Source organism: Brachyhypopomus gauderio, chromosome 3 (genome assembly GCF_052324685.1).
Source record: "Brachyhypopomus gauderio isolate BG-103 chromosome 3, BGAUD_0.2, whole genome shotgun sequence".
NCBI classification, from domain to species: Eukaryota; Metazoa; Chordata; class Actinopteri; order Gymnotiformes; family Hypopomidae; genus Brachyhypopomus; species Brachyhypopomus gauderio.
The window spans coordinates 38,438,564-38,454,826 of record NC_135213.1 but is presented as its reverse complement, the minus strand read 5'-3'; the positions used below and the strand labels follow the sequence as shown (position 1 = coordinate 38,454,826).

The following is a 16,263-nucleotide window of genomic DNA, read 5'->3' as shown; positions in this document are numbered from 1 at the left end:
TTAATTTACTCCTTGTATACCTTGCACGCCTAACATGACTGCCCGTGTATTCAAAGTATGAATGTAGTCTGCAAAGCCTGGCATTACATGACTGACATGACTGGCATGACTGACATAACTGATATGACTGGCATGACTGAAATGACATCACTGGCATGATGAACAAAAGTAATATGACTGATATGACTGACATAACTGGAATGAGTGACATGACTGGCATCACTGTAATGACATGACTGATATGACTGACATGACTTATGTCTGACATGACTGGACTGACATGACTGATATGACTGGACTGAAATGACTGACATGACTGTTATGACTGGACAGATATGCATACAAACTATACATACATTTAGGTAGAAGTGTGTGTGTGTGTGTGTGTGTGTGGTAGTGTATGTACTCAAACTATGACAACATATACTAATACATACATACATAAGTATACATAGAAACTATACATACATATAGGTATAAAGGTGTGTGTGTCTGTGTGTTTGTGTAAGAGAGAGACAAAAAAGAAGCCGAATATCAGTTTGTATGAGCATGTGTTAGTCACTGAGATGTGGGTGGGTATGGCTAGGGAAGTGTCATTGTGAATGCTATAGGAAGGCCTGCTTGCGCCTGTATGTGTGTGTGCCTGGTTAATAGACACAGAGAGATCTAGGTAGCCAGAGCAATGTTTACTTAGGGCACAGAGATGGGAGGGGGAATGTGGGTGAGAGTGTGAGAGAGACTGATAGTGTGAGTTTCAGCTTGCGTGCGTGTGAGAAGGAGAAGGTGACAGAGGGACTTTACATGCATTTTTATGCATTGTATATAATACTGCACTGTAGAGCCATACGATAACCGATTTAGATTAAACTTGACAAATTTGTTGAGGATGGGATTCTGAATGGGCTTGTGCATTTTGGTCAGAATTGGATAAAATATGAAAGAGCTTTAAGAATATGAATATTATATGTATCGATGCTGTCCATTAAAAAAATATTTAGCAGGTATAAGTGTCCTCAAATCCAAAATCTTTGGATTGTTTTTTGATTTCACACTCTGTAGAGTATTATAAGACTTTGCTTGACATGATAGTATGAAAATCCTAGGAGGAGTATGAAAAGTGATGATTTCAAACTATTATTAACTGTAAATAAACTGTGCATTTTTTAATAGGACATGTAATGGGAAAGTTGTTCGCACTACTGCAAGGAATCAAAAGAGTCCAATTGCATGTTCCCAAGTGGAATTATGTAGGGGATACACTTGCTTTTTTTGCAATAGCGCCCCCCAGTGGCCAATCGACACCCGGCTGGATTATGTCATAGGGGGCGTGCACTTGTCCACACCCAAGAGGTTTCGTGCAGATCGACCAATGGTAAGCCTGTCAAACGCGTGCCGATCACTGATTGGCCGATTACGTCAGCCATTTTGGAAGTATGGCATGTCTGCTTTAGGACCTGGTTCCCAGAGGCCCATAGATGATGTCTGCCAAGTTTCATGTGGATCGGCCAATCTGAGTGCATGGGGCAAATTTTTGCATGTTATAGCGCCCCCTAGCAGGTGAGGTATGGCAACCTCTGCAAGCTGCCCCAGACCCTCACAGGGAAGCTGTCTGTGAAGTGCCATCTCATTACATGCAAGTTTTCTTAAGTTAGAGCTCCATATGCGCAAAATTTACTATTGAATTTACGCCCCCTCATTTGATTGGCTTATACTGACTAGGTAGTGAAGAAATTAGCATTTTTGTTGGATACATTTTAAAGTTCAGACTCTTCTGAACGTTTTGATACCACATATGTGCATGTATGTGAAAAATCCAGGGACTAGTTCGCGCTCAAAGATGTGTGCGATTTTGCACATTATGCAAATTAACTCGAAATCTAAGTGGGCGGAGCTAAAGGGTCCTAGAGGCTTTTTTGTTTGGTTTGAGCCAAGGAATCCATCAGAAGTGGAATTTCGTTTCTATGACCTACAATGTAGGAGATATGGACCAAAACGCAAAATGCTGCGCTATAGCGCCACCATCAGGCCAATGTGGGTCATTGTCTGGGTTTCCCTCATTGCACCTCTGGTGCACCTGTCTGACAAGTTTGGTGTTTCTGGGCCTTACGGTCTAGGCTGCAGTATGCGTTTTACAGCCTGAAAAATAATAATAATAAGAAGAAATATAGCCGCAAGCGGCGATTGGCGGGTTCACACACCAATAGGCATTTTGGCCTCAATAGGCAAAAGGAAGCCCAAAAGGTCCTTTAGACCTAAAAGTGAAAAAAAAGCTGTTTGGGTTTGGCCAGTGTGTGCTCTACAGATGTAGAGTGTGATGACATCTGTGTGTGTCAGAAAGGGAGACACAAAAATAGCACATCTGGCTATGGCTGCATCTATGTGAACAGTATAGGAAGGCCTGCACTTGTCTATACATGATTGGGCCTGTATATTACTGACAGAGAGAGATTGAGGGAGCCAGAGACTATGCTTAGTTAATTCACTCCTTGTACACGTAGCACGCCTAACATGACTGCCTGTGTATTCAAAGTATGAATGTAGTCTGCAAAGCCTGGCATGACTGACATGACTGGCATTACTGACATAACTGATATGACTGGCATGACTGGAATGACATCACTGGCATGACGAACAAAATTAACATGACTGATATGACTGACATAACTGGCATGACTGTAATGATTTGAAGATTTGACTGACATGACTGGACTGACATGACTGATATGACTGACATGACTTACATGACTGGCAGAACATGACTGGCATCACTGACATGACTGATATAACTGACATGACTGGACTGGCATGTCTGATATGACTGACATCACTGGTATGACTGACATATACTATACATATACTATAGATATGCATACAAACTATACATACATTTAGGTAGAAGTGTGTGTGTGTGTGTGTGTGTGTGTGTGTGTGTGTGTGTGTGTGTGTGTGTGTGTGTGGTAGTATATGTATTCAAACTATGACAACATATACTAATACATACATACATAAGTATACATAGAAACTATACATACATATAGGTATAAAGGTGTGTGTGTCTGTGTTTGTGTGAGAGAGAGACAAAAAAGAAGCCAAATATCAGTTTGTATAAGCATGTGTTAGTCACTGAGATATGGGTGGGTATGGCTAGGGAAGTGTCAATTGTGAATGCTATAGGAAGGCCTGCTTGTGCCTGTATGTGTGTGTGCCTGGTTAATAGACACAGAGAGATCTAGGTAGCCAGAGCAATGTTTACTTAGGGCACAGAGATGGGAGGGGGAATGTGGGTGGGAGTGTGAGAGAGACTGAGAGTGTGAGTTTCAGCTTGCGTGCGTGTGAGAAGGAGAAGGTGACAGAGGGACTTTACATGCATTCTTATGCATTGTATATAATACTGCACTGTAGAGCCATACGATAACCGATTTAGATGAAACTTGACAAATTTGTTCAGGATGGGATTCTGAATGGGCTTGTGCATTTTGGTCAGAATTGGGTAAAATATGAAAGAGCTTTAAGAATATGAATATTATATGTATCGATGCTGTCCATTAAAAAAATATTTAGCAGGTATAAGTGTCCTCAAATCCAAAATCTTTGGATTGTTTTTTGATTTCACACTCTGTAGAGTATTATAAGACTTTGCTTGACATGATAGTATGAAAATCCTAGGAGGAGTATGAAAAGTGATGATTTCAAACTATTATTAACTGTAAATAAACTGTGCATTTTTTAATAGGACATGTAATGGGAAAGTTGTTCGCACTACTGCAAGGAATCAAAAGAGTCCAATTGCATGTTCCCAAGTGGAATTATGTAGGGGATACACTTGCTTTTTGTGCAATAGCGCCCCCCAGTGGCCAATCGACACCTGGCTGGATTATGTCATAGGGGGCGTGCACTTGTCCACACCCAAGAGGTTTCGTGCAGATCGACCAATGGTAAGCCTGTCAAACGCGTGCCGATCACTGATTGGCCGATTACGTCAGCCATTTTGGAAGTATGGAGTGTCTGCTTTAGGACCTGGTTCCCAGAGGCCCATAGATGATGTCTGCCAAGTTTCATGTGGATCGGCCAATCTGAGTGCATGGGGCAAATTTTTGCATGTTATAGCGCCCCCTAGCAGGTGAGGTATGGCAACCTCTGCAAGCTGCCCTAGACCCTCACAGGGAAGCTGTCTGTGAAGTGCCATCTCATTACATGCAAGTTTTCTTAAGTTAGAGCCCCATATGCGCAAAATTTACTATTGAATTTACGCCCCCTCATTTGATTGGCTTATACTGACTAGGTAGTGAAGAAATTAGCATTTTTGTTGGATACATTTTAAAGTTCAGACTCTTCTGAACGTTTTGATACCACATATGTGCATGTATGTGAAAAATCCAGGGACTAGTTCGCGCTCAAAGATGTGTGTGATTTTGCACATTATGCAAATTAACTCGAAATCTAAGTGGGCGGAGCTTAATGGTTGTATATTAATTGTCCTATTGAATTTAGTCAAGGAATGTATAGGAACTGGAATTTTGGTTCTAGGACTTACGGTGTAGGAGATATGGACAAAAAGTCAATATGGTCTGCTATAGCGCCACCATCAGGCCAATTTGGGTCCCTGTATGGGAATCTGGTCCTTGGAGTTAACTGAACCTTTTTGCCAAGTTTGGGGTTTCTAGGCATTACGGTCTAGGCTGCACAATACGTTTTAGGTCAAAAAATGGGACAAAGAATAATAAGAAAGAAAAATCCTAACAATTACAATAGGGTTCCCACACTATGTGTGTGTGAACCCTAAATATAGCCGCAAGCGGCGATAGGCGGGTTCACACACACAATAAGCAAAAGGAAGCCCAAAAGGTCCTTTAGACCTAAAAGTGAAAAGAAGCTGTTTGGGTTTGGCCAGTGTGTGCTCTACAGATAGTGTGTAATGACATCTGCATGTGTCAGAAAGGGAGACACAGAAACAGCACATCTGGCTAGGGCTGCATCTATGTGAACAATATAGGAAGGCCTGCATGTGTCTATACATGATTGGGCCTGTATATCACCGACAGAGATAGATTGAGGGAGCCAGAGACTATGCTTTGTTAATTCACTCTTTACACACCTAGCATGCCTAACATGACTGCCCATGTATTCAAAGTATGAATGTAGTCTGCAAAGCCTGGCATTACATGACTGACATGACTGGCATGACTGGAATGACATCACTGCCATGACGAACAAAATTAACATGACTGATATGACTGACATAACTGGCATGACTGTAATGATTTGATGATTTGACTGACATGACTGATATGACTGGACTGAAATGACTGATATGACTGGACTGAAATGATTGGCATGACATGACTTACATGACTGGCAGAACATGACTGGCATGTCTGATATGACTGACATCACTGGCATGACTTACATATACTATACATATACTATAGATATGCATACAAACTACATACATTTAGGTAGAAGTGTGTGTGTGTGTGTGGTAGTGTATGTACTCAAACTATGACAACATATACTAATACATACATACATAAGTATACATAGAAACTATACATACATATAGGTATAAAGGTGTGTGTGTCTGTGTTTGTGTGAGAGAGAGACAAAAAAGAAGCCAAATATCAGTTTGTATGAGCATGTGTTAGTCACTGAGATATGGGTGGGTATGGCTAGGGAAGTGTCATTGTGAATGCTATAGGAAGGCCTGCTTGCGCCTGTATGTGTGTGTGCCTGGTTAATAGACACAGAGAGATCTAGGTAGCCAGAGCAATGTTTACTTAGGGCACAGAGATGGGAGGGGGAATGTGGGTGAGAGTGTGAGAGAGACTGAGAGTGTGAGTTTCAGCTTGCGTGCGTGTGAGAAGGAGAAGGTGACAGAGGGACTTTACATGCATTCTTATGCATTGTATATAATACTGCACTGTAGAGCCATACGATAACCGATTTAGATGAAACTTGACAAATTTGTTCAGGATGGGATTCTGAATGGGCTTGTGCATTTTGGTCAGAATTGGATAAAATATGAAAGAGCTTTAAGAATATGAATATTATATGTATCGATGCTGTCCATTAAAAAATTTTTTAGCAGGTATAAGTGTCCTCAAATCCAAAATCTTTAGATTGTTTTTTGATTTCACACTCTGTAGAGTATTATAAGACTTTGCTTGACATGATAGTATGAAAATCCTAGGAGGAGTATGAAAAGTGATGATTTCAAACTATTATTAACTGTAAATAAACTGTGCATTTTTTAATAGGACATGTAATGGGAAAGTTGTTCGCACTACTGCAAGGAATCAAAAGAGTCCAATTGCATGTTCCCAAGTGGAATTATGTAGGGGATACACTTGCTTTTTTTGCAATAGCGCCCCCCAGTGGCCAATCGACACCTGGCTGGATTATGTCATAGGGGGCGTGCACTTGTCCACACCCAAGAGGTTTCGTGCAGATCGACCAATGGTAAGCCTGTCAAACGCGTGCCGATCACTGATTGGCCGATTACGTCAGCCATTTTGGAAGTATGGAGTGTCTGCTTTAGGACCTGGTTCCCAGAGGCCCATAGATGATGTCTGCCAAGTTTCATGTGGATCGGCCAATCTGAGTGCATGGGGCAAATTTTTGCATGTTATAGCGCCCCCTAGCAGGTGAGGTATGGCAACCTCTGCGAGCTGCCCCAGACCCTCACAGGGAAGCTGTCTGTGAAGTGCCATCTCATTACATGCAAGTTTTCTTAAGTTAGAGCTCCATATGCGCAAAATTTACTATTGAATTTACGCCTCCTCATTTGATTGGCTTATACTGACTAGGTAGTGAAGAAATTAGCATTTTTGTTGGATAGATTTTAAAGTTCAGACTCTTCTGAACGTTTTGATACCACATATGTGCATGTATGTGAAAAATCCAGGGACTAGTTTGCGCTCAAATATGTGTGTGATTTTGCACATTATGCAAATTAACTCGAAATCTAAGTGGGCGGAGCTTAATGGTTGTATATTAATTGTCCTATTGAATTTAGTCAAGGAATGTATAGGAACTGGAATTTTGGTTCTAGGACTTACGGTGTAGGAGATATGGACAAAAAGTCAATATGGTCTGCTATAGCGCCACCATCAGGCCAATTTGGGTCCCTGTATGGGAATCTGGTCCTTGGAGTTAACTGAACCTTTTTGCCAAGTTTGGGGTTTCTAGGCATTACGGTCTAGGCTGCACAATACGTTTTAGGTCAAAAAATGGGACAAAGAATAATAATAAGAAAGAAAAACCCTAACAATTACAATAGGGTTCCCACACTATGTGTGTGTGAACCCTAAAAATTCTAACAATTACAATAGGGTTCCCACACTATGTGTGTGAGAACCCTAAAAAATAAGAAAAATACCAGCAATTACAATAGGGTTCCCACACTGTGTGTGTGAACCCTAAATAGGCATATTTTGGCCTCAATAGGCAAAAGGAAGCCCAAAAGGTCCTTTAGACCTAAAAGTGAAAAGAAGCTGTTTGGGTTTGGCCAGTGTGTGCTCTACAGATAGTGTGTGATGACATCTGCGTGTGTCAGAAAGGGAGACACAGAAATAGCACATCTGGCTAGGGCTGCATCTATGTGAACAATATAGGAAGGCCTATATTGTGTCTATACATGATTGGGCCTGTATATTACAGACAGAGAGAGATTGAGGGTGCCAGAGACTATGCTTTGTTAATTCACTCCTTGCACACCTTGCACGCCTAACATGACTGCCCGTGTATTCAAAGTATGAATGTAGTCTGCAAAGCCTGGCATTACATGACTGACATGACTGGCATGACTGACATAACTGATATGACTGAAATGACATCACTGGCATGATGAACAAAAGTAATATGACTGATATGACTGACATGACTGGAATGAGTGACATGACTGGCATGACTGTAATGACATGACTGATATGACTGACATGACTTATGTCTGACATGACTGGACTGACATGACTGATATGACTGGACTGAAATGACTGACATGACTGGACTGACATGACTGTTATGACTGGACAGATATGCATACAAACTATACATACATTTAGGTAGAAGTGTGTGTGTGTGTGTGTGTGTGGTAGTGTATGTACTGAAACTATGACAACGTATACTAATACATACATACATAAGTATATATAGAAACTATACATACATATAGGTATAAAGGTGTGTGTGTCTGTGTGTTTGTGTGAGAGAGAGAGACAAAAAAGAAGCCAAATATCAGTTTGTATGAGCATGTGTTAGTCACTGAGATATGGGTGGGTATGGCTAGGGAAGTGTCATTGTGAATGCTATAGGAAGGCCTGCTTGTGCCTGTATGTGTGTGTGCCTGGTTAATAGACACAGAGAGATCTAGGTAGCCAGAGCAATGTTTACTTAGGGCACAGAGATGGGAGGGGGAATGTGGGTGAGAGTGTGAGAGAGACTGAGTGTGTGTGTTTCAGCTTGCGTGCGTGTGAGAAGGAGAAGGTGACAGAGGGACTTTACATGCATTCTTATGCATTGTATATAATACTGCACTGTAGAGCCATACGATAACCGATTTAGATGAAACTTGACAAATTTGTTCAGGATGGGATTCTGAATGGGCTTGTGCATTTTGGTCAGAATTGGGTAAAATATGAAAGAGCTTTAAGAATATGAATATTATATGTATCGATGCTGTCCATTAAAAAAATATTTAGCAGGTATAAGTGTCCTCAAATTCAAAATCTTTGGATTGTTTTTTGATTTCACACTCTGTAGAGTATTATAAGACTTTGCTTGACATGATAGTATGAAAATCCTAGGAGGAGTATGAAAAATGATGATTTCAAACTATTATTAACTGTAAATAAACTGTGCATTTTTTAATAGGACATGTAATGGGAAAGTTGTTCGCACTACTGCAAGGAATCAAAAGAGTCCAATTGCATGTTCCCAAGTGGAATTATGTAGGGGATACACTTGCTTTTTTTGCAATAGCGCCCCCCAGTGGCCAATCGACACCCGGCTGGATTATGTCATAGGGGGCGTGCACTTGTCCACACCCAAGAGGTTTCGTGCAGATCGACCAATGGTAAGCCTGTCAAACGCGTGCCGATCACTGATTGGCCGATTACGTCAGCCATTTTGGAAGTATGGCATGTCTGCTTTAGGACCTGGTTTCCAGAGGCCCATAGATGATGTCTGTCAAGTTTCATGTGGATCGGCCAATCTGAGTGCATGGGGCAAATTTTTGCATGTTATAGCGCCCCCTAGCAGGTGAGGTATGGCAACCACTGCGAGCTGCCCCAGACCCTCACACGGAAGCTGTCTGTGAAGTGCCATCTCATTACATGCAAGTTTTCTTAAGTTAGAGTTCCATATGTGCAAAATTTACTATTGAATTTACGCCCCCTCATTTGATTGGCTTATACTGACTAGGTAGTGAAGAAATTAGCATTTTTATTGGATACATTTTAAAGTTCAGACTCTTCTGAACGTTTTGATACCACATATGTGCACGTATGTGAAAAATCCAGGGACTAGTTCGCGCTCAAAGATGTGTGTGATTTTGCACATTATGCAAATTAACTCGAAATCTAAATGGGCGGAGCTTAATGGTTGTATATTAATTGTCCTATTGAATTTAGTCAAGGAATGCATAGGAACTGGAATTTTGGTTCTAGGACCTACGGTGTAGGAGATATGGACAAAAAGTCAATATGGTCTGCTATAGCGCCACCATCAGGCCAATTTGGGGTCCCTGTATGGGAATCTGGTCCTTGGAGGTAACTGAACCTTTTTGCCAAGATTGGGTTTTCTAGGCATTACGGTCTAGGCTGCACGATGCATTTTATGTCAAAAAATGGGCAAAAGAATAAGAAAAATAAGAAAAATACCAGCAATTACAATAGGGTTCCCACACTATGTGTGTGTGAACCCTAAAAACTCGAGCAATTACAATAGGGTTCCCACACTATGTGTGTGAACCCTAAAAATCCTAACAATTACAATAGGGTTCCCACACTATGTGTGTGTGAACCCTAAAAACCCTAACAATTACAATAGGGTTCCCACACTATGTGTGTGTGAACCCTAAATATAGCCGCAAGCGGCGATTGGCGGGTTCACACACCAATAGGCATTTTGGCCTCAATAGGCAAAAGGAAGCCCAAAAGGTCTTTTAGACCTAAAAGTGAAAAGAAGCTGTTTGGGTTTGGCCAGTGTGTGCTCTACAGATGTAGAGTGTGTGATGACATCTGCATATGTCAGAAAGGGAGACACAGAAATAGCACATCTGGCTAGGGCTGCATCTATGTGAACAATATAGGAAAGCCTGCATGTGTCTATACATGATTGGGCCTGTATTGATTTGATGATTTGACTGACATGACTGATATGACTGGACTGAAATGACTGATATGACTGGACTGAAATGATTGGCATGACATGACTTACATGACTGGCATGACTGACATGACTGATGTAACTGACATGACTGGCATTTTTGATATGACTGACATCACTGGCATGACTGACATATACTATACATATACTATAGATATGCATACAAACTTTACATACATTTAGGTAGATGTGTGTGTGTGTGTGTGTGTGTGTGTGTGTGTGTGTGTGTGGTAGTGTATGTACTCAAACTATGACAACATATACTAATACATACATACATAAGTATACATAGAAACTATACATACATATAGGTATAAAGGTGTGTGTGTCTGTGTGTTTGTGTGAGAGAGAGAGAGACAAAAAAGAAGCCAAATATCAGTTTGTATGAGCATGTGTTAGTCACTGAGATATGGGTGGGTATGGCTAGGGAAGTGTCATTGTGAATGCTATAGGAAGGCCTGCTTGCGCCTGTATGTGTGTGTGCCTGGTTAATAGACACAGAGAGATCTAGGTAGCCAGAGCAATGTTTACTTAGGGCACAGAGATGGGAGGGGGAATGTGGGTGAGAGTGTGAGAGAGACTGAGTGTGTGAGTTTCAGCTTGCGTGCGTGTGAGAAGGAGAAGGTGACAGAGGGACTTCACATGCATTCTTATGCATTGTATATAATACTGCACTGTAGAGCCATACAATAACCGATTTAGATGAAACTTGACAAATTTGTTCAGGATGGGATTCTGAATGGGCTTGTGCATTTTGGTCAGAATTGGGTAAAATATGAAAGAGCTTTAAGAATATGAATATTATATGTATCGATGCTGTCCATTAAAAAAATATTTAGCAGGTATAAGTGTCCTCAAATCCAAAATCTTTGGATTGTTTTTTGATTTCACACTCTGTAGAGTATTATAAGACTTTGCTTGACATGATAGTATGAAAATCCTAGGAGGAGTATGAAAAGTGATGATTTCAAACTATTATTAACTGTAAATAAATTGTGCATTTTTTAATAGGACATGTAATGGGAAAGTTGTTCGCACTACTGCAAGGAATCAAAAGAGTCCAATTGCATGTTCCCAAGTGGAATTATGTAGGGGATACACTTGCTTTTTTTGCAATAGCGCCCCCCAGTGGCCAATCGACACCCGGCTGGATTATGTCATAGGGGGTGTGCACTTGTCCACACCCAAGAGGTTTCGTGCAGATCGACCAATGGTAAGCCTGTCAAACGCGTGCCGATCACGGATTGGCCGATTACATCAGCCATTTTGGAAGTATGGCATGTCTGCTTTAGGACCTGGTTCCCAGAGGCCCATAGATGATGTCTGTCAAGTTTCATGTGGATCGGCCAATTTGAGTGCATGGGGCAAATTTTTGCATGTTATAGCGCCCCCTAGCAGGTGAGGTATGGCAACCTCTGCGAGCTGCCCCAGACCCTCACAGGGAAGCTGTCTGTGAAGTGCCATCTCATTACATGCAAGTTTTCTTAAGTTAGAGCTCCATATGCGCAAAATTTACTATTGAATTTACGCCCCCTCATTTGATTGGTTTATACTGACTAGGTAGTGAAGAAATTAGCATTTTTGTTGGATACGTTTTAAAGTTCAGACTCTTCTGAACGTTTTGATACCACATATGTGCATGTATGTGAAAAATCCAGGGACTAGTTCGCGCTCAAAAATGTGTGTGATTTTGCACATTATGCAAATTAACTCGAAATCTAAGTGGGCGGAGCTTAATGGTTGTATATTAATTGTCCTATTGAATTTAGTCAAGGAATGTATAGGAACTGGAATTTTGGTTCTAGGACCTACGGTGTAGGAGATATGGACAAAAAGTCAATATGGTCTGCTATAGCGCCACCATCAGGCCAATTTGGGTCCCTGTATGGGAATCTGGTCCTTGGGGGTAACTGAACCTTTTTGCCAAGTTTGGGGTTTCTAGGCATTACGGTCTAGGCTGCACAATACGTTTTAGGTCAAAAAATGGGACAAAGAATAAGAAAGAAAAATCCTAACAATTACAATAGGGTTCCCACACTATGTGTGTGTGAACCCTAAAAATACCAGCAATTACAATAGGGTTCCCACACTATGTGTGTGTGAACCCTAAAAAACACAAGCAACGTTTCCCCCTTATTCTGTTGTTAAAGTCTGCAGACGGCGTGCCTTAGCCCTGTATCGCTACACCTTTATTATTCTGTTGTTAAACTCGGCAGACGTTAGCCCTTAGCCCTGTATCGCTACACCTTTATTATTCTGTTGTTAAACTCGGCAGACGTTAGCCCTTAGCCCTGTATCGCTATACCTTTACCACGTGGCATCTTTTAACTTTCCCTCTTTATTCTGAGAAGTTCATAATTAGTATCCGCTTTTAATCTGGTGATGCACGTTCATCCCTGCAGGCAAACTGGAGCTATTTATCATCTTGTTTAATTATTTTGCCCTTTTAACTCTGCATAAGTGCAGAGAAATGAGGAGGAAATATAAGCTTTTTTTTTACTATAGACAAAGACACCTGACAAAAGCGTCTCAATCAGTGTTTTGTCTGGGCTGCAAATGTGTCTATCCCAATACAGTGCGTTTCATCTCGTAGTCTGGTGCTTCATACACACTTTGGTGGGCTAAAGAATGATTGACACACCGCATCACCACTGAACCAAGAGGCATCTCAGATTAATTGCCATTCCTCTGTCACCTGCACGCAAGAGTGTGTTTGTGTCTGTGTTTATATCGGTATTTTTTTCCAAATTAAGTAACTCTGAGTGTTAATCATGCCTAATCTAGGTCATCTAGTTCACCTCCGCCTGTCACTGTTTCTCAGTCTTACTGTACTCCGCCTCTCTTCTATATGGAAAACTTTCGACTTGTAATCTAGAGGGAAATCAAGACGGTTGGAAATGTAAGGAAGCATAGGTAATGAGCGCGGAATTAAAGCGGAATATCAACTTAATGAATACTCTCGCAGTCCCAGAAAAAGAAACCCGAAAGTAAATCTGGAAAAAAAAAGACAAGAGAGAAAGAATGTGTGATTGTGTGGTGAGTGCAGCAGTCATCCAGATCCCTAATGAGACTTCCAAATAAAGTTAGACTGGTAGAATTTGCATAATGCCTTTAATTCTATATTTAGGGGGATAGGAGAAACAGGCAGGAAAGTTTCACAATTGAAATGTAATAGGAACTGGGAAGGTTTTTTTTCTTTCTTCAGATAGAATTTGATGCAAATGAGACTATACTGGTGCGGTTCAGTTATGTTCTGATTAAGACCATTTAAACAGGGCAGGGTTAGATTAATTAATTAATTAATTAATATGCATTTGAATGATCTGTGAGGAACAATAATAATAATAACAAGGAACAGTTACAGAGGACTGTTTGGCCTTTGATAAAGTACCAGCCAGTGCACTAACCTCACCGTCTGCTTTGACTGTAATGTCACACCACCCTCTCAGCTGGCCTGTATACACGAGGCGCTTCAGTACTTTGTGTGCACTTTGTACAGTGAAGCAACTGAACATATTGACTTCTCCCTGTAAGCAACGTGTCCTTTGGGAATAAAAAATGAACAATAACACGAAGACAGCGGTTAGCTCAGTAGCAACAAAAAAAGAAGGTGATGTCATCGCATAAATGGACCATCAGGAATCAGACAGAAAGGTTAGCAGGTTGTGCAGGTTGTGCATTGTGCGGGGATCCCTGCGGTGTGCTCAGGTCTCGCGGAGTTCTGGTGGGGGCCCTGCCCCAGGTCGCCTGCCCTGCCTGCTGTTGAGCTCACTCGTGACATCTGCTCGGCGCGTGGCCCTCCTGTGATAGGGAGGCTTGATGCAGATGTTCCAGGGTTAGGGGCTCTACTGGGGCCCGGTTCTCCAGCCCCACGTCGCCTTTTGATGTGTGGATGAAAAGGAATGGAAGCAAGCCACTGTGGGGCTCTGGGGATGAAAGAGGAGAGTGTGTGTACACATGTGTGTGTGTGTGTGTGTGTGTGTGTGTGTGTGTGTGTGTGTGTTTGCATGTATGCCCATGGAGCAGGAATGGCTGTATGTGTGTGTGTGTGTGTGTGTGTGTGTGTGTGTGTGTGTGTGTGTGTGTGTGTGTGTGTGTGTGTGTGTGTGTGTGTGTGTGTAGGTATATGGAGATGTTCTGAGGCAAACTCATTACAATTTTGATCAGGTTTGGGACCTGGTCTAGAATTCTCCTGCTCCTGACGCTCCAGGTGTACGTACCTGAAGACCTGCTCTGATCTCTCTAACCCACCTGGCTGCACTTATACAAGTGTTAAAAAATGCACGAAAAAGACAATTTACAGAATCATTCCTGTGAGATCTGCATTCTGTCCTTGTCCTAGAAACATGGGATGTTCTCAAAGTGCAGCGAAAACTTCTGAAACCCTTCTGAAATAGCCAGGTTACTAACCCCCCTGTTAGCCTGCTCTGATTCCAACATCTAATCATCCAAGACCCTCCCAGCTGACCTCTTTGTACGGGCGGCTGGGGAGGGTTCACTCAACTGGGGCACCGTCGCCCTCTTTTCCAGCTATCCAGGATTGTTTAATGCGTAGTATCAGTGCCATCGTGCAGCACCGGTTCACAAGCCCGGCCCTCGGGCCCCAGTGCTACGAAGGCAATCAAATGCTTAATGGAGAAGTAAGTGGGAGGAAACTTGTGCACTGAGATCAGGTGAAACAGTGGATAGGTTCACCGTTAAAGATCAAAGCTCAGGAAAACAAAGGCTGATTTCAAACAGGCGCGGAGAGCTCAGCAGCAAAAACCCACAACTCCTCTGATAATACTTAGATCTATAAATGTTTGTTGCATATATTTATTTATTTTAAGATTATTCGCCACGGTAATAAGTTGGCCCCTAACAAGCACTTGAGGGAGAAGGGTTCTTTGAGGCTTTTTTATTTTGCTGCTCCATTGCACAGCAAGCCTTGGGATTTAGGAGACTATTAGAGAGAGAGATCTTTTTCATGCATTTGTAGCTAATGAATGATATGCATGTGATTTTCACTTTCTTCTTATGTTCTTTTTATGGCCATGTAAGCAAGGAGGAGAAGAGCTGGAGAATTAGACACATTTTCAAGGTTTTATGGATTCAACCTCCTTTCTCCTCCCTGCAGGGCCCCCACACTGGCCTCTTACCTCCAACATATATAGACATTTATGCATTCATTATTTTATCTCTTATGAACTCATACAGAGGCACGCTTTGTATGAATTATACATTTGGAGCCTGTTAGTTGTTTTAAACAGCTATTTATCACTCAGAGATTATTTTACCCTCTCAAACAGACAAAAAGAGGAGCAGAAAAGTGCAGTATCTGACCCGTAGCTGACCAGTAGCTGACCAGTAGATAATGTCTACACATTTTCTATTTAGTATTGTTTGATGATTTATGAGTTTGTTGTCATCATTCAGCATGGTCTTAAAATCCATCAAAGATCCTGACTGCAGATTGAGTGTGTGAATGTGCACATTGATAGGGCTGGGTGCTAGAAGCCATCCCTAAGAACCGAGGAGAAGCTTTATGTCTGCAGGAAGCAGGCATCTCCCCAGAGCATGTTGGTCAGTGCTATACTCTCTCTCTCTCTCTCTCCCTCCCTCTCTCCCATACACACACACACACACACACACACACACACACACACACACACACACACACACACACAAAGCATGCATTGCATGATGACTCTGCTAAAGAACTATAATTTCTTAGTTATCCCATTCTAGAGGATGAGACCACGCTGGTTAAACTTACCTCCTGTGCTCTTATGTATGCTGCTGTGTCTGCTTGGCCACAGTGATCCTGCAGGCCCCAGACAACGTCCTGATTGAAAGGAGTTTGGGCAAGAGGATAGACCCTGTCACTGGAGGTAATATCTA

General features: G+C 41.8%; 1 protein-coding gene across 3 annotated transcripts in view; it reads left to right on the top strand.

Moving 5' to 3' along the window:
* The window catches only part of ak8 (adenylate kinase 8), a 45,785-nt gene that overhangs the window by 15,126 nt on the left and 14,396 nt on the right, over positions 1 to 16,263 (top strand). For all 3 annotated transcript variants that reach the window (XM_076998201.1, XM_076998199.1, XM_076998200.1), the window contains exons 7-8: positions 15,864 to 15,945; positions 16,182 to 16,253. In XM_076998201.1, the coding sequence (XP_076854316.1) occupies positions 15,864 to 15,945; positions 16,182 to 16,253 (154 nt within the window). The remainder of the gene's footprint in view (positions 1 to 15,863; positions 15,946 to 16,181; positions 16,254 to 16,263) is intronic.